The following is a 21,970-nucleotide window of genomic DNA, read 5'->3' as shown; positions in this document are numbered from 1 at the left end:
AGAAGATATCTTGTTTGTCTTTTCAATTTACCTTCTTTCTTTGAAGTTCATTACTGTTTAAGAAGGTATAATAACTTTTTTGAAAAGATAAATGAGAAAAATACCTTTTTCCATTGGAGATGCGCAACAAAACCACTTTGGTTGACATTGATATATTAGGTTAAATTAATCCCAACATTATTATCTATTCCAATGTGATTTCATTAAGTCCTTTTTTCTACTTTTACATTAACTTTGTACTATTAATGTTTCACTAAACATTTAATACATTCAGTTTATTGAGTTCAAATAGAGCATTTCAAAAAAATATCCATACAATAGGTTCCCGTTGACTTTGAAAAAAATTTAAAAAGTGATTCTTACAATTTTACTACTCCATATATATATTAATTCATTTTTTTAAAAGTATGTCCTTCCTTCCTATTTCCATATACCTTCATTCAAACTTCTTGAAGTTTTCAGGATAACATCTTCATTCCAACTAATTATAGATTATTCAAGAAAAAAAAAGAGTAAATATACTAGAAAATATCGTTGACTTTATAAAAACACATATTTTCGCGGAAACAAGATTTCAATTCCTTTTGTCACAAGTTATTCCTTTGATTAATTAATACTCCAACTTCACTAGATTTCCACTATATATCCCTTTCATTTAATTCATCATCCCATCACATCTTGATCTCATTACATAAAAATCATCTCCCTCTAAACCCTCAACACAAAACACACATACACACACCTCAATGGGCTCCAACACAATATGCACATGTTGCATATTATTCTCTCTACTCTTTGCCTCTCCATTTGTCATTCTAATCACCCTATCCTATGTAGGTGTGAAGCCAAGATTCTACATTCAAGAACTCTACATTCCATCCCTCAACACTTCAAATTCTCACACACTCAATCTTTCAAACCCCAACACTTCCATAATCATCGACCTCAAATTCAAGAGAGAGATCGCCTACGTGGGACTCCGCTACGAAAACATCAACATCACCCTCTTCTACGGCCCCAACCGGACCTCCCTCGGCAGCGCCCTCATAGCCGGATTCAAGCAGGGCAAGAAGAAGAACGCCCGCCGCAGGGCTGTGGTGGACGCTCGCGGCCTTCCGTGGGAGGAGGCGTTTGCGAGGGTTTCGGGTGGGTCGACTGTGGTGGTGGCGGTGGAGGTGGCTACCGGATACATGCTGCGGCGGTGCAATGAGGATGATTGCTATTATACGGAGGCAAAAGAGGTGTTGGTGGCGGCGGATTTGGTGGTGGATGGCTCCGGCTTGGAGGTTTCTAAGAAGCCTACAAGACTTAAGAAAGTAGTATTGGTTTGAAATTGAATAATGGAGCCTATAATTTGTAACACATTTTTATTTGTATAAATGTTTCAAGTGTTATAGTGAATCTCAATTAAGTTAATTTAAAGTTTATAAATAAAAGGAAAACACCCAATGTTTGGACATTTTTATAAATTATTATGTAATCTTGTAAATACTGGAATCGGTCGGTGACACTGTTTCTGACGGTGCCTAGGAGAGTATCCGATAGCAAACCCGCTTTTATGTACGGATAGGGATGCATGAATGTTTTCGTCCTAGTTAAATTCTGATTGAGAATTGTGATCAAGTACTCTCCAAGATATATGAACTTACAGACTATAAAATCAATGTACTAACTTGACCTAATTTTCGGAGTCAAAATTTGAAACAAATATGAATGATCGAAAAGATTTGTTGGTTGTTTGTGTTTACATAAAGGAAGAGGGATCAATGGAGTTTAATCTTTACTTTTTGGTAGTATATTTACAATTTAATATCGAAATTAAGAATAATAACAAATCCAGCTGAAAATTGACTAAATCATCGAGAAGTGGAATGACAATACAACGGAATGCCGCACACGCTCAAACGACGTAGTTTTGAGTTTTAAGAAAATGAACAACTAAATACTAGTACTACTACTTAAGTTTATTATAATTAAGCCTTGTGACAAATTAGATTCGATTAATCTATTCATCGACTATAAGTTTAATTTCACACGGCTCAATCCTATTACCTATATATTCCGATTAAATCATAACTTATAATCTGAACATGTAGTGTTATGACATTCCAATTTTTCAGCACATCAATTTTCTAGGAAACTTAGTGTGTTTGTGGAATTGTGGGTGTGTTATAGTTGACTAAATTTTTAAACTATCCAATATACAATTTACAAGGGCTATCTTCTTTGATTGATCTCTGCAGAACAATATCTATTTTAATCTACCTAAGTCTTCTATTCAAGATTAGTTTTTGTTTTTGTTTTTGTTTTTTATTTTATTTTTATACGTGATCAATTTATCGAGTTATCAATTCTAACATACACGAATTAACAAAAAAGTAAATGTGCATGGAGATATCCACTCAATTTGGACATGATATATCCATTTAAGAATACCGTGTCATTTTAAGTGAAATATCACAAAAGGGAAAACGAGTCATTTAAATAAAACGGAAAGAATATAAATGTACCATAAACATGCTTTCACACGGAATAGCTAGCGAGTGGCCCAATTTCTTGCATGTAGGTCGTAGGGCATGCACACAAGGACATGCCGAGTTGTGAATGCTCTTAGGCCGATTGGTCTTTTATATATAGTTCTTAATCGAACTCGCCCTACTGTGGCCGGTGGGTCTATGACGATTTTTTTAATTATATAATACTCCGTAATTTAAGTTCAAAACAGGCTTTATGTTTAAAATTGCATGTTTTTTTTCTTTTTAGATTGCTTGATTAATAATACTAGTAATAGTCAATGATTCCGCCGGATCTTGAGAATCATAGAAGTGTTCTTCCTGACTTTAAGCCTTCTTAATTTTACATATTTTTATTGTAGCTTTTATGTTCTACGAAACTTTTCTTCTTTCTTATTGGATTAGAAATTAAAAAATGCATAAGATACATTGACTTTCCTAAACACATAATTTCGAGGAAACTATGTATACATTTCTTCTGTCACAAGTCTTATTAGTTAATATATTATTCCTTTGAAAAATTGACACTCTAATTTACAATCTCCTTATAAATACAACATACCTTCACTAGAATTCCTACATACATCCATTTAATTCATTCATCATCTCATCATATCTCAATAGTAAATACCAAAAATCCTCTCCCTCAATCCAATCCAATGTGCGCCAAAACTATATGCATTTGTGTCGCATTATTCATTCCAATCATATGGTCTCTAATTGTGATACTAATCACCCTATCTTATGTAGGTGTGAAGCCAAGATTCTACATTCAAGAACTCTACATCCCATCCCTCAACACCTCAAATTCTCCCACACTAAATTTTTCCAACCCCAACACTTCCATAATCATCGACCTCAAATTCAAGAGAGAGATCGCCTACGTTGAAATCCGCTATGAAAACATCAACCTCACTCTCTTCTACGGCCCCAACCGGACCTCCTTAGGCAGCGCTGTCGTTGCCGGATTCAAGCAGGGCAGGAGGAAGGTGGCACGACGCAGGGCGGTGGTGGAAGCTCGAGGGCTTCCGTGGGAGGAGGCCTTTGAGAGGGTTTCGGGCGGGTCGGGAGTGGAGGTGGCGGTGGAGATGGCTACCGGATATAGGTTGCGGCGGTGCAATGAGGATGATTGCTATTATACGAAGGCGAAGGCGGTGGTGGTCGCGGCGGATTTGGTGGTGGATGGCTCCGGTTTGGAGGTTTCTAAGAAGCCTACAAGGCTTAAGAAAGTGAGGGTTTGAATAATTGAACCACTTAATTAGCACATTTTTAATTTTTTTCAATTAAGTATTTTTTTTAGTAAATTATAAGAAGGAGAAATACCATTTTATATCCCGATGTTTGAACATTTTGTATATTATTGTAACATTGTATATGTTGGAGTATAATTTTATTTGACTTTGACCAATACACGAGGCACACTACAACTATATCTTATTAGGATAAAAATTGGAGATACATAATGACTTTAGTGTTGGAAAGTAGCCAAGGTCCTTAAGTTAATGGTATACTCCTGTTAAATTTTTCCTTTTCTACGGTGTTTCCATTTTCGTATGGGAACATCTTTTGAAGTGTATATAATTAATTTAGAACAACAAATTAACATCTTTGATAGAATAGAAAAATATATTTAATCCTTTTTTTTTGGTGCTTGGTATATTCACGATCCTAGTTAAGTTTTGATTAATTATTAAATTCTCATTTTTTTTACATATATTTTTTTTTAATTTGAAATTTGTGTGCTTTTTAATTTTACAGTATTGGGTTTTCGTTACATCAAATTATGGTAGTATATGATTATTAATTTATAATTTTTTGTCATTTCTATAAGATAAAGTTGATTTCTAGAGTTGTTATATTCAAGAGTATAATACTAGTATATTAATTTAAAATTTCAGTTTCAGATAAAAATTAATTATGTTTTTCAATGATATATATACACGGTGAGTGAGACATTGGATCTCATTTCCAATAATTCTAACTACGTGCAAGAGTTTAATTCCTAAAGAATTTGTTAAGTAAATGATTTATATTAATATATGCATTCACCCATACACAAAAAACTAGCCAGCAGGGCCCAATATATATAATTCGTTTTTCCACTCTTAACAAAAAATGGTCGTTGACTTTGATTCCTTTCTATCAAATTTTGCCATAGATTAGTTGACTCATTCATATGGCTTAAGATTAACTTATTTTAAGATCATCCAAGATAAAATAAAACTAATCATAAGTGACATTAATTATCACAAGATTAAGTATAATTAGGCTCTATGTATCCATCATATCATGTATATATACTACTAAACTAGAGAAACCATAGCAATATTCTTCTCTTCTTAGAAGGAAAATATATGGGGCTCAAGGGTTTTTTCTGCATATGTTATTGTTCACTAAGTGTGCTCTTGATCGCCGGTTTTATTACCATAATGACCCTCAATCTCGTCGGCCTCAAACCAAGACTCTACATAGAAGAGTTGTACATTCCAGCCCTCAATAAATCCACAAGGTACAACACCACAAGCCTCAACACCTCTATTTTTATGGACCTAAAGTTCAATAGAGTGTTGGCCATGGTTGCCCTAAGCTACCAAGATGTCAACATTACTATTTTTTACAACTCGACCGGCTACTTCGCCACGATCCCGAAATTCGACCAAGGCGGGAAGAGGACGGTCCGTCGGAAAGTAGTGGTGGAGGCTCGTACGCTGCCTTGGGAGGATGTGTTCGAAAAGGTTTCCGGTGGCTCCATGGTGGTCTTCACGGTGGTGGTAGCCACGAGGTATAGGCTCGAGCGGTGCGATTACGAGGGTGATTGCAGCTACACAAGGCCAAAGACCCTAATTGTTGAAGGTGATGTGTGGGTGGATGGATTTGGTGAGAAAGTTTCTAGTAAACCTATAAGACTCCATTGATCATGTAACATATTACTTGTCCTTGGTACAAACTCATATCTAATGACATATTGATACGAGCACACATTTATTAATTAGTTAGTTTTGATTCAACTTATATTTCTCGTATTTGATTAAATATTATTATATTTGATTTAGGATATTCTTGTATCCCCACATATTATAAATATGTGTGGAGTATTCCATAGCATTCAATCAATAAGAATATCATTATTATTTATCGTTCTTCTCCAAAGAGAGAAAACCGTCGTGCTCGACGGACACTCGCCCGCGACAGATATTTATCGATCGCCGATCTACGGACGCCGATCAACCCGATAGAGGTTTATCCTATCACCTATGTAATTAAATTTTTTACATAAGTATTTGTCGTTATTACATTTACTTGAATATTTTAAATAAGCACTCTCTTCGTCCGCCATTAAGAGTCTCGTTGACTTTTCTGTACTCAGTTTTATAAAACTGATAATAAATAGTTAAAGTTGAGAAATGATAAAATAAAATAGGAAATAATATAGAGAAGAGTCTTCATTGTATTATTGTCTCTCTTACTTTACAATTTATCCACTTTATATATTATCATTTTTATAAAACGAATGCAGAAAAGTCAACGAGACTTCTAATGGCTGAGTGAGGGAGTCCTATTTTGTTGTTATTACATTTTCTTAGAATTGTTGCGTTAAATATTTTAAGTCGAAGAAACTATACTAGAATATATCAAAGACGAAAAATATAATTAGAAAACACCGTTGACTTTACTACACCAATATTTTCGTGGAAACAAGGATCAATTTCTTCTGTCACAAGTCCTATTAGTTATATTATCATCAAGTTATTCCTTTCAATAATTAATTCTCCAAATTACATCAATAAATACAACAACATTTCCTATGTACATCAATTTCATCACCTCATCACATCTCAATGGCTGCCAAAGCTACATGCGTATGCTGCACATTGTTCATCTCTCTATTCTTTGTCTCTCCATTTGTCATTCTAATCACCCTAGCTCTTTTAAATGCGAACCCAAAATTCTACATTCAAGAACTCTACATCCCATCCCTCAACACTTCAAATTCTCTCACACACAATCTTTCAAACCCCAACACTTCCATAATCATCGACCTCAAATTCAAGAGAGAGGTCGCCTCCGACCCACTCCACTACGAAAACATCAACATCACCCTCTCCTACGGCCCCAACCGGACATCCGTGGGCAGCAGTGTCGTCGCTGGATTCTCCCAGGGCAAGAAGAAGAAGACGGCCCGCCGCAGGGCGGTGGTGGACGCTCGCGGGCTGCCGTGGGAGGAGGCCTTTGAGAGGGTTTCGGGCGGGTCGGGAGTGGAGGTGGGGGTGGAGGTGGCTACTGGATATGTACTGCGGCGGTGCGATGAACACAATTGCTATTATACGAAGACGAAGGCGGTGGTGGTGGCGGCGGATTTGGTGGTGGATGGCTCCGGTGTGGAGGTTTCTAAGAAGCCTACAAGACTTAAGAATGTATTGGTTTGAACATTTTTATTTGTACAAATGTTTCAAAATGTTATGTATAGTGAATGGTTTCTCAATTGATTAGGTTAATGAATAAAAGGAGAAATGCCATTTTATATACTAATATTTGGACATTTTTATAAATTACTCGCGCCGTCCTTGTAGTAGTATACTACTTCCATTTCGGTCCCTTTGTAGTAGAGGCATTTCTTTTCAGCACGAAATTAAAAAAAATTGTTTTAAATGAATTAAGTAAAAGGAGAATAAAGTAGAAAGGAAAATGGTAGAGAGATTAGAGAGTAAAGTACTTTAAACCAAAGAAGGAAATGACTCAGCTACTACAGTGGGACAATCCAAAAAGGTATACGACTCAGCTACATAGGGACGTATCTAGCAATCGGTCGACAATAGATCCGTCATTGTCTTCAAGTAATGTAACACCCCGACTCTTTGCCAACTTTTGGTTGGCTCGAAAGGATTTCAAGAGTTTGAAGGAATTTTTATCATTGGTCTTTTCGTTAATTATTGAAGATTTTTAATCAAGCGCCCAACTTCTTTTTCGTTTAAGTACTGACTACACAACAAACGTGGAGGGAGATCATGGTCGATCAATAAGAATAAAAAAATACAAATCTTGGGCTTAGCATTTTACCAATCAAATGAATACTTCATCTTTTTGTTTGAGCCCAATTGTCTTGAGAAGCCTTTTTCACCAAATTATTTATTCTTTGGGCCTATCAATCATAAGGATTTAAAACAAGAGAAAGCCCTGAGTCAAAAGAAAAAATTCCGTTGAGCCCAATACATCAAAATACTACTCCCTCCGTCCCATAAAAGATGTCACATTTATGGGATGACAAGAGATTTTAAGTTGTTTTTATGTGTATTAGGTGGAAAGAGAAAATATAATATTTATATTATTGTGAGAGATATTTTTTCTAAAAATTAAAATCTGACATCTTTAATAAGACAAATCAAAAAAGGAAAGTGAGACATCTTTTATGAGGCGTAGAGAGTAGTACTTATTTTTAGCCCAAGTATTCCTCCTTCACAATGATTGACGCCTTTTCTTCTCCTGCAGCTCTTCTTCTCAAACTGCAAATCAATGGTCACATTATTAATCAGCCTTTTAAATCCAATTAATCTTTCCCCACACACGGTTACTACTAGGGATGTCAGTGTAACCCGCAACCCGTGGGCTGGCCCGAATCACCCGCCAAATTTATAGGGGTCAGAGCTGGAAATTTCTAGCCCGATAAAATTAAAACCCGATTAGCCTGCACCCGATTAACCGCAACCCGTTAGGGTCAGACCCAAAAACCCGATGGGCTGGCCCAAAAATCCGATAAAAATTCTATTTTTCATTTTAACTCCTAATTCGACACTTCATTGATTAATTTTATAATATACATAAATAAAAAAAATAATTTTCCACTTTATATTAAATAACAATTATACATTGATTTTTATTAATATAATTGATAAATAAATTAAAAACTTTAAATTCACTAAAAAAATATTTAAATTTCTAAAACATATATAAAATTTCACGAAATATCTAAAATATTAGTATTTGATTATGTTTATGATTGAGATTAAGCATATATCTCAAATTTATCATAGTTAAATGAATTACATTTTATGAATATTACTAATTTTCATCATTATTTATGCAAATGATCGCACATTAGTCTTATCGGTAGCAGCCCGATTAACCCACTGAGCTAGCACAAAACCCAAGCTTTTAGGGTTAGGGTTAAACTTTTATAACCAGAAAAAGTGTTTTAAATTTGTTTTAATAAGCAAAATAGGCTTTTAAGTTATAAAAAAGGGGTTTAAATTTGTATATTTTTCTTTTAAATTGCTAGATTAATAGTAGTACAAGTAAATGATTCCGCCGGAACTTGAGAATCATAGAAGTGTTCTCGTTGACTTGAGCCTTCTTAATTTTTACATATTTTTAGCTTTTATATTCTGATTGGATTTAGAAATTAAAAAGTGTATAAACCACCATTGACTTTCCCAAACACATTTTTTCGTGGAAATTAGGTCTATATTTCTTCTCTCACAAGTCTTATTAGTTTTATACATCAAATTATTCATTAGAATATTACTACAATTTACAATCTTCTTATAAAAACAACAATACCTTCACTAGATTTCCTACACTTATCCATTTCATTTATTCATCATCATCTCAATAGTAAATACCAAAATTCCTCTCTCAATCCAATCCAATGTGCGCCAAACATATATGGATTTGCATCATATTATCCTTTCCACTCGTCTTCTCTCTAATTGTGATACTAACCACCCTAGCCTATGTAGGTGTGAAGCCAAGATTCTACATTCAAGAACTCTACATTCCATCCCTCAACACTTCAAATTCTCACACACACAATTTTTCAAACCCCAACACTTCAATAATCATCGACCTCAAATTCAAGAGAGAGATCGCCTACGTTGAAATCCGCTATGAAAAAATCAACGTCACTCTCTTCTACGGCCCCAACCGGAGCTCCGGAGCCATAGGCAGCACCGTCGTCGCCGGTTTCTTCCAAGGAAGGAAGAAGAAGGCCCGCCGCAGGGCAGTGGTGGATGCTCGAGGACTGCCGTGGGAGGAGGCCTTTGAGAGGGTTTCGGGCGGGTCGACAGTGGAGGTGGCAGTGGAGGTGTCTACAGGATATAGGCTGCGGCGGTGCAATGAGGACGATTGCTATTATACGGGTATAAAGGCGGTGGTGGTGGCGGCGGATTTGGTGGTGGATGGCTCCGGTGTGGAGGTTTCTAAGAAGGCTACAAGACTCAAGAAAGTAATGGTTTGAACATTTTCATTTGTACAAATGTTTTCAAGTGATATAGTGAATGAGTTACTAAATCAAGTTGATAAATAAAAGAAACACCATTTTATAAAAACAACAATATTTCATCCCTATATAAAAATCAAACACAGACGGATTACCAACAAACAAGGTAGTCAGAAAAAAAAAAAAAATTACCGACAGACACCAATCCGTAGGTATTACCGTCGAACGTCTCCATCAGTAATACTCCAACAGCAGTAAACCATGTAGGGCTGGCATCGGCGTTTGGAACGGCATTTTACTGCCAGTCGACGTCGTTGGTCAAAAATTGTGACAGGATATTATTAGCTGTTTTTTTTTACATCGACACCTTTGTCGGATTTTCAGCGTTTACCAACGGAAATATACGTCGGTAAGCCCCCTTTCTGTTGAGTCTGTTAGCTACATCCTCGATTGAGCACCGATGCATCAGCTCCATGAACCGGCACTGTTTAAAAAAACTGAAAAGAGTTACAGAACTGCATTTGAGACAGAGTTAGTCCATTTTCTCAATAATCTATACTATACACATAAATCCTAATCTTGAACAATTCACTTACCTATTTCAGTGCAAAACCAGAGATCTAACTTCACATATTTTCACATCCTAAATTCTGCAGTTTAGCAAAATTGCGTACGTGTAAGCAAAGCTACGAGTAGCACAGCCACAGAAACTAAAGAAACTAAACATGATTCTTGAACTATCAATGATGTCTATTGCTTGAAAAAGTAACAGAACAGTATAAGTAAGAAGAGATGAAACCATTACCAATCAAGATGAGATGATTCCCCATCCTCTTTGTGCTAGTTCGAAGTGCGCTTCCCATAATTCCAATACGAAAACGGAGAAAAATGAGGCAATCCCAACCCGACCCCATTCTCTGTTTTCTCAACTTCCGTACACTCATTCGCCTCCAGCAAGGTATCCACATCCCGCCAGAACTTGATGATGTTGAGGCTCTCTTCTTCTGTCGATCTCTGCAGAACAATCCGAGAAGCATACCCTTTCTTCCTCATCTGCACACACAATTCCACGGGATTATTCGCAGTGAGTGTAACCATGTACAGCCAGCCCTTATCCGACAAAAGCTCGTCCGCGACCGGCAGTATCCTATCGATAACACGCCTCCCATCCTCTCCCCCGGCCCAGGAAGAGGCGATTCCGCGGCAGCCAACCTCCGCATCCGGAGTCGGCACGTAAGGTGGATTCACCAGCATCACGTCCACACTTCTGGCCAAGCGCTTCTCCAGCCCCGATGCAATATCCGTGTGCACGACCTCCGCAGAGCACCCGTGCGCGGCTAGTGTTTCGCGCGTCACTGCGGTGGCGTGGGGGTTTATGTCCGTTGCAATGTAGTACGAGCCAGAGCACTCTTTCTCGAGCAGCAGAGCGAGTGAAGTGATGACATAGCCACTACCGCAGCCGATTTCCATACAAATCGACGGGCGATGGTCGATTAAGCTAGCTCTATCGGCTAGCAATGCATCTACCAGTGCAAACGAATCATCACATGGATCGTAAACCTCAGGGTGTGAACTCACGAGCTGAATTCGAGCTATGTTTTGGCGCATTGTGCATAAATCTAGGGACAAAATTCACTGAAACAGAGACGAAATCGGAATCAAGCTATATTTCAGAAACTAACGGAATCAACGCAGACAAACATTGCAATAGAAATTAAAACAAACAAGAGCATCGATCTTTATTCAAAACCACTGAACTCACGAGCTGAATTCGAGCTATGTTGGAGCGCGCATTGTGCATAAATCTAGAGAAAAATTCACTGAAACAGAGACGAAATCAGAACTGAAAGCTATACTATTTCGGAAACTAACGGAATCAACGTGAACAAACATTGCAATAGGAATAAAAACAAGCAAAAGCATCGATCTTTATTCAAAACACACACCTACGTTTCAATTTTGATTCAAATTAGCAGAAGATATGTATCCAATAGCAGCACCGAAAAAATGATGGATTTCTGTCGAAGTACATTTCAGCGGGAGAGATAGAAAGAGATGAATTACCGGCGAGGATGAGATGGGCTGCCGTTTATCTGAACGAATTGCGCCGCCGCTACGGTGGATTGCTGGATTTGGGGACTAGGGCTTGTGATTTTTGATTTGGGAATTGTATTGAATTTGGGGAAGAGGTTAATAGCTTAATGGAGTATTTTCAATTCTTTTCACTTTTATATTTACTTTTTTTGTATTTTAAATACTCAGTTATGAGTTAAAAATACTGAATCAAAATTAATAGGAGATTTAAATACTAAAAATACTGAATCAAAATTAATAGGAGATTAAAGAGTGTATTTTTTTAAAAAGATTCCTACTAGGACAACAATTTTAATGAAATAGTTGGCATAAGAGTTGAATTTAAGTCTCATTTTAAATTTGTAATCAGTGTGTTAAATTGTACAAACGCTAGCAATAATTGAAATTGAACCGATGCTTGCCACGGCCGACACACTCGATGCTCGAGTATCGAGCGATCGCACATACTGAACTGATGCTTGCTACAATCAACGTGCTCAATGTTAGAGTGTCCAACATCGAACAATAGTTTAAATTTCAACCGATTCCCACCATGCTCGACACGAGCACGCTTCAAGCACGTACGTTGTCGATGCTCAAATCTGAGTCGACATATACGGTGGTGGATACTTTTGGTCTATCATTTTTCCCTATGTTACATGTACAGATTTTAGTCCATAGTATTACACAATTTACGTATCTACAATAGACACATCAAAAATAGCCAAATTTCACTACTCCAAATTCCAAAATCTTTATTTCTTTACACAAAAAACACACTCAATTCAATCTCACAACCTTAAATATGAATTATTTAGTCTGTCTCGTACTTTCTAATTTAGAATATACGAGAAAATCTAAATAATTCATAGTTTTAAGGGACGGATTATTTCAATCTAACAACCTTCTCATCCACCTCCTCCCCCGACCCATCCACGCTCACAACCCCGGCTGCCACCACCACCTTCCTCTTCATATACGCCCCGCACCGCCGCAGCTTCACCGCCATCGCCACCTCCACCGCGACGTCCACCGTCAGCCCCCTCGCTATCCTGTCGAACGCCTCATCCCACGGCATCCCCCGCGTCTGCAGCACCGCGGTCTTCCTCGCCGTCTTCATCATCCCCTGGTAGAACCCGGCCACGGCGCCCTCCGCCACCGCGGCGCCGCCGTAGGAGAGGGTGAGGTTGACCGCCTGGTAGCGGAGGCCGTTGAGGGGCATCCGGTTCTCGAGGCGGAGGTCGATGAAGACGAAGGTGTTGAGGCGCGTGGCGTTGGAGGGCACCGCCGTGTTGATCGCCGGGATGTAGAGGTCCTCGACGGAGATTCTCGGGTTGTGGGTTTTCAGGCTGAGGGAGATTAGGGTGATGGGGAGGACTAGGACGATGAGGCATGTCCAGATGCAGCAGCAGCAGCAGCAGCCTGCGGTGCCGCCGTCACTCATTGATCTTTTTTGTGTAGGAGTTTATGTTTAACTTGTGTAAACTGTGGTGGGGTGAGTGTTTATATATACTTTCTCCGTCCCACGGTAGGAGTCACATTTAGTGAGGACACAGATTTTGATAAATGAAAAGAAAAGTGAGTTGAATAAGTTAGGGAACTATGGATCCCACTTGTATATATTAGTTTTATACCGTCAGTCCCGAAACAGAAGTCTTATTTAGTTATGGCACAAGTTTTAAGAAATGTAAAGAAAAGTGGGCTGAATAAGTTAGTGGAATATGAGATCCACTTGTATATATTACTCCCTCCGTCCCACAATAGGAGTCACTCTTATTGTGGGCACGAGTTTTAAGAAATGTTAAGAATAGTTGGTTTGAAAAGTTAGTGAAATATGAGTCTCACTTTTTTATATTGATTTTATAATAAAATGTGAAGGAAGTGAGGTAGTGAAATGTGAGACCTACTTACTATTTATGATGAAAATGAAGTGTGACTCTTATTGTAGGACGGACTAACATGACAAAGTGTGACTCTTATTGTGAGACGGAGGGAGTAGTTTTTTTAACAAAATGTGAGTGGAATAATTGGTGTAATGTGGGGTCTACTTACCATTTATAATAAGAGTGAAATATGACTTTTATTGTGAGACGATCCAAAATGGTAAAATAAGACACTTATTATAGGAATGAAGGAGTATAAAATTTTGCGATTTTATAGACTCGGTGAAAGTGTATTGATCGAGTAAAATTTGGTTTAATACTTTAATTAGATTCAACGTGCCGTGAGTTTGACATTGAGGTTGTTGGGTTTTGCTTTTTGAATTGACAATACTACTAATATGTTTACCATAAGTTCATAACAAATAAAGTCGATTGGTACACTTCAGAAGTTTATTTTCATAATGTTTCTACTTTCTATTGATAAAATGTATAGTTTTATGCATTGAAATAAAGAATTGGAAAAACTTGACGGTGATGTTATTGATGATTTTGCTTCCCAAATTAAAGACAAGCGGATCTAGATCATTTAAACAATAATTTGATCCTTGTTTAATGTTTTGTTGCAAAATTTTAAAAATATATTAAAGCCATACGGTCATGCAAGCATCAATATAAACTATAGTACTACTAAATTAATTGGTATCAAACAACAACATTATTTATGACGATGTGATAAAATTGTTATTACAATGTACTCTTGGAAATGGTGTGACAGCTTAAGCAAAAAAAAATAGTGTGACAGCTTATTGAAAAAAAATAGTGTGAAAGCAAATAATAAATTCCATCTCCGCCGTCCGTTTGTTTCTTATCCTAAAATCCACATCTTAAATAAAATAAATTGTAGTACAAATGATAACATGAAACAAAAATTCAAGTATAGCTTCCTATCTAATTATTCAAACGCCTAATTTATTAATTCGCAATAAAAATATTATTTCTCAATTGGAACATGTTAATTTTAACTAAAAATTTATTTATTTTAAACTTACATGTCCTATTAATCACACTCAAGGTATGAATATGATAACTATAAGAACGTTGTACATTGATCGGGTTTTACCGAACACGTAATGTACAGTCCTTGGAAATATCCGAGCACAACGAGCATGAAAAGGGTAGTCAGAAACGTCGAAGAAATGGTGTACTTAGCGACTACTTTCCAAGCAGAGTGTCGAGGTTCTTGGATTTTTTTCGGCATATATATTCCCATCAACATCAGAGAAATGGTGCTGTAAATTTGGTGGAAAATATGTAGTGATATTGTCACTAATATCTAAGTAACAACCTCAACTCTAGCGTTGGATTTAGTTAAGAAAGTTTTACCTTAGTTGTTGCTTATTCTTTAGATGTCTTTGGAAAATGCCTATGGAGAAAATGACATAAATGTTTTATTAATTGGCCCAAACATAGGTGAAGTTTTGTGGAACAGCGCAACGAAATTTCGTGTAAATTGTGTAAGCATAATGCAATAGTTAAAACTAGTTATTGTTTTTATATCTGGATAGAAACTCATATTGAAAAGACCCATTTAATTATTAAAAAAAAGTCATCTTCATATTGTAAAGATAAAAATAGTTGTAAAAACTTTGGCTCAAAGTAAAAATTTCCCTTAATTAACGAATTTAAAACCAAATTAACAGTTGTTGCTCCATTTCGTCAAAAATATGAATGGCCTTCTCTTTTTCATTTTTTTATAATAAAATAAACTTTATTCTTCTTTAATAATAATCGAATTATCTTTTCTATACATCTCTTTTATATTTTTTTACTATTAATTTTGCATTAAACTCTCGGTTTATTACCAATCATCTTCATGGTGAACATTGAATAAGAGATAAAATAGACAGAGTAACCCATTTTAATATTTTATGTTATACTTCCTATCTTAAATGGCTATTCATACTACTACTATAGTACTATGTAACAAATTACATATATTTTATATCTTTTGCTCGCGGGGCAGCACAGTTCATTCCGGACGGACAGAGTTGCACAAAGTGTAATGCAAAAAATTACTATTATGTACTACCTACGTATTACTCCCTCCGTCCCACATAATTTTACACAGTTTAACTTGGCGCGGGTTTTAAGAAATATAATAGAAAGTGAATTGAAAAAGTCAGTTGGATGTGAGTCATACTTTTAAAGTATTGGTTTTATAATAAAATGTGAGTAGGAATGAGTTAGTGGAATATGAGGTCCAATACCAAAAATGGTAAAGGTGAAATGGGTAAAATTATATGAGACGGACTAAAATGAAATACTGGGTAAAATTATGTGGGACGGAGGGAGTATAACATTTTATACAATTATAATTGATTGGATATACTCCCTCCGTCCCCGATTAAAAGTCACACTTTTCCATTTTGATCCGTTCCCAATTAAGAGTCACACTTCATTTTTACCATAAATAGTAAGTAGGTCCCACATTCCACTTACTCAATCCACTCACATTTTATTATAAAACCAATATAAAAAATGGGTCCCACATTCTATTAACTTTTTCAACCAAGTTTTCTTTACATGTCTTAAAACTCGTCCTCAGTCAAAGTGTGACTGCTAATCGGGGACGGAGGGAGTATCACGTATTAATATATCACATCAAATAAACTTCATTTGTTTGGTACAATAAATTACAGACTTCAATTCCTAATTACCTATCTCTACCTCTGACAAATAATCTCTCACATGGCTGGAGACAGTGGGGTCTTCACCTTTCTAGCAGGTGGAGGCTTAGTGACGATACTTGGCGTAGTCACTTTCCTCGTTCAGCAAACCGTCCACCTCCCCGGGCCCTCCTGCTACCTCGAACAGCTCTACGTCCCAGCGCTCGACATCTCGAACGCCGCGCCGCCGCCGCCGCAAAACACCACCAACTCCACCACCACCAACCCCTTCCTCTTCTTCGTCCTCGGCCTCGAGAACAACCTTCAGATCCGCAGCATATCGTACGGCGACGTCGCCCTCGCCTTTTTCTATGGCCGCAAGGCCGTGGCCAACTACACCGTCCCCGGCTTTGACCAGGGCGTGATGGCCACGGACCACCGCCGCGACGTGGTGGAGACGCGCGGCCTGCCGTGGGGGGACGCGGTCGGGACTGTCTCGGCGGGCGGCACGGTGGGGTTCCGGGTGGAGCTGGCGGCGCAGCCGAGGTTTAAGGTGTTGTTTTGGTATTCCAAGGAGAAGAAGGTGAGGATTCTGGCTGACGTGGTTGTGGATGGCACGGGTTTTAAAGTTGGGGGAGATGATGTCAGGATGCGTAAGCTGAGTGACTCAGCTGCTTCGGGGAGTGGGATTAGTGTTATGGTGTTGTTTATGACGCTTTCCGTTACCTATTATTTGCATTTTCCATTTTAATTTTAAGTATTGGTGGTCAGGTGCGGCGGACCCCATCTGACCGTCCGAATGGCTTAATCGTTCTTTAGGGTCGAGTCGATAAACACTGTAAACGCCTATTTGTACAAATATATTGTTTCTCAATATTACGGTTTTACTTTTGTTTATGAAACTTTTCGTAACCTATTATTCGAATTTATCATTCCAATTTCACGCTATGGTGGATTTAGAGGGGCGGGTCCGCTGGAAGGCGTTACAGATCCCACCCGATCGCTAGAAGGGCTTAATTGTAGTTTAAATTAAGTCGAAAAATACTATACCCACCCTGTTTGTACAGATATATTATTTTTCAATACTAGCCAAACATGATGCATGACATCAGGGTTTCGCTTTTGGTTATGACACTTATAGTTACCAATATTATTTGCATTTTCCATTTTAGGTTCAAGCTAGCGGATTTAAGAGGTGAGAGGATGCGTTAAATCACGCGGGATTGCTCAGAGGGATTAATATTTCATTAAGATTAAGGCGAAAAGCAACATGACCAACTGAAAGGCTTCATTGTTCTTTAGGGACGAGTCGATAAACACCATGAACGCTTGTTTGTACAAATGTAGTGTTTTTCAACCTTATGACTTTGTTTTTGTTTATACTTTTCATTACCTATTATTCGAATTTACGATTCCGACTTTAAGCTGTGGCGGATTTAGAGGGGCGAGACTGCCGGAAGGTGTTGCAGATCCCACCATATCGCTAGAAGGGCTTTATTGTAATTTTAAATTAAGTAAAATATACTCTGACCACCCTGTTTGTACGGATATATTTATTTTCAATACTTGCCAAACCTGATGTATAGGGTTCCGCTTTTGGTTATGACGCTTTCAGTTATATTATGTGCACTTTCCATTTTTGTTTCGTGCCGTGGCGGATTTAGGGGTGAGAGAATGCGTCAAATATCACGGGATTGTTAGTAGAAATTAATTGCTCATTAGGATTAAGCAAAATGCATCAGGACCACCCCGATTGTACATATATATTGTTTTCCAGTATTTGTCAAATATGACGCAAGAAATTAGGATTTTAGTTTGGTATATGACTCTTTTCATTACCTATTAATTGCATCTTTTTATAAATAATATTTGTCGTAAATTAAAAAATACATTAACCTATATATTAAAAATATATTGACCTACAATAGTAAATTATGATGAATAATTTTAGACATCCTACTCAGGTCAAGAATTCAAATTTAATTGTATCACAATTTAAAGTATTACATTTATTACATTCTAAAAATCATTAAAGGAGTAATAATTATTTACAGATATTACAGATTTTATACACATAGACCATAAAAATACATGGTACTACTATATTCGCTTCGCAAAAATGAAAGATTCCATTGGTAAATTAAATTTCGCATTTAATTTCTCTATGTATCTTTTCAGACATTTCTCAACGGAAGGTTTAGCACCGAAGCTCCTTTCTTATTCAGCGAAAGCATCTTTTGCTTCCAATCTCCATTTCTATTGTAAGATTATTTCCTTAATCCTTTTAATTTGTGCTTGCCAAGCTAGATTCACAGAAATTTCTATTTTTTTTTTGTTTATTTCCGTATATATGTGATCGATAACTTGTGGAATGTGAATTCCTTATTTTGGTTCGAATCAATGTGGAATTTCAGATTGGATTTTTAGGTGAAGTTTAAGTATACATTTTCAGTTTTGTAGTTAATTCCATGTGGTTTTTGAAAACTTCAATTTTATTTGTATTTTGTTGATGTAGTTTTGTTACTGATGTTTGCCCTCATTATTTACAGATTTGTTTTTGGTTATTTGTGCTAAGAAAATTCTATTATTTGAAGGTTTATACCTGATGTGAAAAACTTGGAGAAGTTTTGAAAGGTGTAAGCATTCATTAGGGTTTAGTATGTTGCAAAAGCTTTTGATATACTGAGATTTATGTGCTTTTTGAGCTCACTGATATTAGCTCTAATTTGTGTTGATTTTTCTACTGGCCTTAGGAATCAGGCAGTCTCTGTTGATATTCGGTGTGATGGACGTACGCAATGGTAGCTCACAGAAGGCGAAGGCTTCCAAGTGTCGCAGGGACTTCTTTAGTGAATTACCAGACCCAATCCTCGAACATATCCTGTCCTTTCTTCCTTTGAAAGATGCTATTAAAACAGCCTTTCTTCGAAGATTTGGTGACCTGTGGCGCGGGATCAGAGTTCTTGACTTCAATAGCTGTTACTACCATTATAATGATGGGCCTGACCACGACACGGATCACTTTAATGAGATATTTACAAATGTAATCCGCCGTGTTTTGGACCTGCATGACAGCTCTACACTAGATAGAGTAAGCCTCAGGTTCTGCTTTCGTCTCACTTACACGAGAGAGGAGCCACAAGATCCTGATTCAGATCATATTGTGGAGTGGGAGGAGCGTACATCAGCTGAAATTGAGAGGCTGATTCGCTATGCTATTAGTAGGAAAGTCAAAGTTTTGGAACTTGACTTAAATGGGGACGAGTTTGTGGAGTCCTGGGATGCCTACAGTCTCCCTGCTGATGTCTTGAGAAGTGACGACATAACATATCTTAAGCTGGTTGCCTTCGATATGACATCCTGCAATGGGATAGGTTTGACGTCATTAAAAGCCCTAGTTCTCCATAATGTTGCACTAAGTGATGAAGTAATGGAAGCCATTCTCCTTCATTGCCCCGCACTTGAAGATCTCACCCTTGCTCTTTGTTTTGGCTTTGAAGTGGTTAAATGTGAAAACCCGAAACTTAAGAAGCTTATGCTTTCCTTAGACATGAAAAACAATATTGTTGATATCTACTGTCCTTATGTGTTGTCCTTCGACTTATCCGGCTCAGCAGAACAAATGTCGTTGATGAATGCCTCGTCGGCAGTCGACGCTTCCATTTGCATTTGTCACTTACTTTTGAGTCTAAAGAAGCAAAGTGGTAGTTTTTTCTTGCTTATGAACTCATTTGCCAAGTGCAAGACTTTCAGCTTGTGCACATGGAGTATTATGGTACGTTTGATTTTACGAGCTTTTAGTCATTGTTTCATTGTATTGCACGTTTGATTTTACGAACTATATATGTTAACCCGAGCTTGTCTTTTTTGGTCTTATGTCGATTTGTTTTGATGAAGCGCTTTAGATATAATGCAAGACTTGCACTATTTAAAGAGCTATTTTGACTCGGCATGAGTTTAATGAAATTGTTTGACTACGTGTCTGATTTTTAGTATTAATTTTATAAGTGGAAAAAAATAAATGATTCTTTAAATTGCGGACAGAGGGAGTATGAGGCAAATATTCATGATATTTCACTTTGTGCAGATGATGTGTGCGTGGAACATAACCGTGCCAGGCTCTCGCCATCCCCCTCGCCCATCCTTTCAGTGGGAGAAATTAACGCTGAAACTCGGCCTAACGAAATGGCACCTCGCGGGGCTTGCTGAACTTTTCAAAAACTCTCCATCTCTGGAAACACTCTCCATTCACATCTACCCTGGCTACCATGACACATTTGAGGTACCGAATTCGCCCTTTCCTTTCTACGGTTTATTACCATCGACAATGCCTCATTTACGCGGTAATGTATAATCTTGCAGAGGGTATTGCCATGGTGGATTAAATATCAATTGCGCGGAGAAAACTTCTGGGACTACCAGGAAGCAACACTTCCGTGTCTCGAGACCATCGCGGTGTTTGGGCATGTAGACGACCCGTATGTGATCAAGATGGTCGGGTTCCTGCTGAAGCATGCCACGTCGTTGCTGAAACTCGTGGTGTCCGCCAATCAATCTTTGAGAGGGACAGAGAAATACTGGAACGTTGGGGAGGACGCTGACAGCCCCCAATACTCGGCTGTGCAGCTTCAAGAGCTCGCGGAGAAGCTTGGTTCATTGCCCAGAGCCTCCCGAAAAGCAATTATATATTTCTGTTAAAAGTTGTCAAAAATTTACTTATTTTGACAAGTTTTCTACATTTTTCCATTTTTGTGCAGATGATGATCTTGTTGTTTGTAGATGTGTGCATTTCATATTAATTTTGATTTGTATGTAGGTAACTAGGGTATCAACAATGAATGTTTGTTGGTCCGTCTCAGCAGCTTCGCGCGGGAAATGGGATTAGGGTTTTGGTGTTGTTTACAATGCTTTTGTTTATGACACATTCTGTTCCCTATTAATTATTCGAATTTACCATTCCAATTTAAAGCTATGGCGGATTTTGGGGGGCGGGACTGAGGGTGTAATAGATCCCATCGGATCGCTAGAAGGGCTTAATTGTAATTTAAAATTAAGTTGAAAAATACTATGACCACCCCGTTTGTACGGATGTATTGTTTTCAATACTTGCCAAACATGATGTATGAGATTTTTGTTTATGACACATTCTGTTCCCTATTAATTATGCGAATTTACCATTCCAATTTATAGCTATGGCGGATTTTGAGGGGCGGGACTGCGGGAGGGTGTAATAGATCCCATCGGATCGCTATAAGGGCTTAATGTAATTTAAAATTAAGACAAAAATTACGATGACCACCCCGTTTGTACGGATATATTGTTTTTAATACTTGCCAAACATGATGTATGAGATTAGGATTTCACTTTTGGTTATGACACTTTTAGTAACCTATTATTTGCATTTCCCATTTTAATACAAATAGCAAATTGACTAATATATTATGCTTTTGATATTACAGTTTTGCTTTTGTTTATGACACTTTCCGTTATCTATTATTCAATTTATCATTCCAATTTCAAGCTATGGCAAATACATTGACCTATAATAGTAAATTATGATTAATATTTGTAGACATTCTACTACTCTAGTCAAGAATTCAAATTTGATTGTGTTTCACTATC

At 37.4% G+C, this 21,970-nt stretch overlaps 7 protein-coding genes across 12 annotated transcripts; 5 read left to right on the top strand and 2 right to left on the bottom strand.

Annotated features, from left to right (window-relative positions):
• The first annotated feature begins 746 nt into the window (after positions 1 to 746).
• On the top strand, positions 747 to 1,331 carry LOC125195607. Its single transcript, XM_048093740.1, has one exon. The coding sequence runs from the start codon at positions 747 to 749 to the stop codon at positions 1,329 to 1,331; it is 585 nt and encodes a 194-aa protein (XP_047949697.1).
• A 1,786-nt stretch (positions 1,332 to 3,117) lies between these two features.
• On the top strand, positions 3,118 to 3,921 carry LOC125191880. Its single transcript, XM_048089307.1, has one exon. The coding sequence runs from the start codon at positions 3,173 to 3,175 to the stop codon at positions 3,752 to 3,754; it is 582 nt and encodes a 193-aa protein (XP_047945264.1). The 5' UTR covers positions 3,118 to 3,172; the 3' UTR covers positions 3,755 to 3,921.
• A 1,021-nt stretch (positions 3,922 to 4,942) lies between these two features.
• LOC125195606 lies at positions 4,943 to 5,428 on the top strand. The gene has a single exon (XM_048093739.1). It carries the CDS (start codon positions 4,943 to 4,945, stop codon positions 5,426 to 5,428), a length of 486 nt encoding a protein of 161 aa, XP_047949696.1.
• A 924-nt stretch (positions 5,429 to 6,352) lies between these two features.
• LOC125195605 lies at positions 6,353 to 6,940 on the top strand. Its single transcript, XM_048093738.1, has one exon. The coding sequence runs from the start codon at positions 6,353 to 6,355 to the stop codon at positions 6,938 to 6,940; it is 588 nt and encodes a 195-aa protein (XP_047949695.1).
• A 2,216-nt stretch (positions 6,941 to 9,156) lies between these two features.
• LOC125195603 lies at positions 9,157 to 9,744 on the top strand. The gene has a single exon (XM_048093737.1). It carries the CDS (start codon positions 9,157 to 9,159, stop codon positions 9,742 to 9,744), a length of 588 nt encoding a protein of 195 aa, XP_047949694.1.
• Positions 9,745 to 9,806: 62 nt separating this feature from the next.
• On the bottom strand, positions 9,807 to 11,911 carry LOC125192527 (methyltransferase N6AMT1). Of its 6 annotated transcripts, XR_007171421.1 has the most exons (5): positions 11,791 to 11,911; positions 11,489 to 11,546; positions 10,532 to 11,361; positions 10,323 to 10,376; positions 9,807 to 10,210 (listed from the first exon to the last, which is right to left on the bottom strand). XR_007171421.1 is itself a non-coding variant. In XM_048090128.1 (3 exons), exon 2 carries the CDS (start codon positions 11,332 to 11,334, stop codon positions 10,567 to 10,569), a length of 768 nt encoding a protein of 255 aa, XP_047946085.1. In that variant the 5' UTR covers positions 11,335 to 11,361; positions 11,791 to 11,911; the 3' UTR covers positions 9,807 to 10,223; positions 10,532 to 10,566. The 6 variants fall into 6 exon arrangements, 2 of the variants coding, with proteins under 2 accessions (XP_047946085.1, XP_047946083.1); XR_007171423.1 differs by lacking the exon at positions 11,489 to 11,546 and having other exon boundaries at positions 9,807 to 10,241; XR_007171422.1 differs by lacking the exon at positions 11,489 to 11,546 and having other exon boundaries at positions 9,807 to 10,223.
• Positions 11,912 to 12,685: 774 nt separating this feature from the next.
• LOC125195602 (protein NDR1-like) lies at positions 12,686 to 13,243 on the bottom strand. The gene has a single exon (XM_048093735.1). It carries the CDS (start codon positions 13,241 to 13,243, stop codon positions 12,686 to 12,688), a length of 558 nt encoding a protein of 185 aa, XP_047949692.1.
• Positions 13,244 to 21,970: the final 8,727 nt, after the last annotated feature.

The sequence above is a fragment of the Salvia hispanica genome, chromosome 6, assembly GCF_023119035.1.
Source record: "Salvia hispanica cultivar TCC Black 2014 chromosome 6, UniMelb_Shisp_WGS_1.0, whole genome shotgun sequence".
NCBI lineage: Eukaryota > Viridiplantae > Streptophyta > Magnoliopsida > Lamiales > Lamiaceae > Salvia > Salvia hispanica.
Note: the sequence above shows the minus strand (reverse complement) of the source record. Positions and strands in the feature narration are given on the sequence as shown.

Coding starts and splice junctions, on each gene's coding strand:
- LOC125195607 (XM_048093740.1), top strand. CDS start 747: ATGGGCTCCAACACAATATGCACATGTTGCATATTATTCTCTCTACTC.
- LOC125191880 (XM_048089307.1), top strand. CDS start 3,173: ATGTGCGCCAAAACTATATGCATTTGTGTCGCATTATTCATTCCAATC.
- LOC125195606 (XM_048093739.1), top strand. CDS start 4,943: ATGACCCTCAATCTCGTCGGCCTCAAACCAAGACTCTACATAGAAGAG.
- LOC125195605 (XM_048093738.1), top strand. CDS start 6,353: ATGGCTGCCAAAGCTACATGCGTATGCTGCACATTGTTCATCTCTCTA.
- LOC125195603 (XM_048093737.1), top strand. CDS start 9,157: ATGTGCGCCAAACATATATGGATTTGCATCATATTATCCTTTCCACTC.
- LOC125192527 (XM_048090128.1), bottom strand. CDS start 11,334: ATGCGCCAAAACATAGCTCGAATTCAGCTCGTGAGTTCACACCCTGAG.
- LOC125195602 (XM_048093735.1), bottom strand. CDS start 13,243: ATGAGTGACGGCGGCACCGCAGGCTGCTGCTGCTGCTGCTGCATCTGG.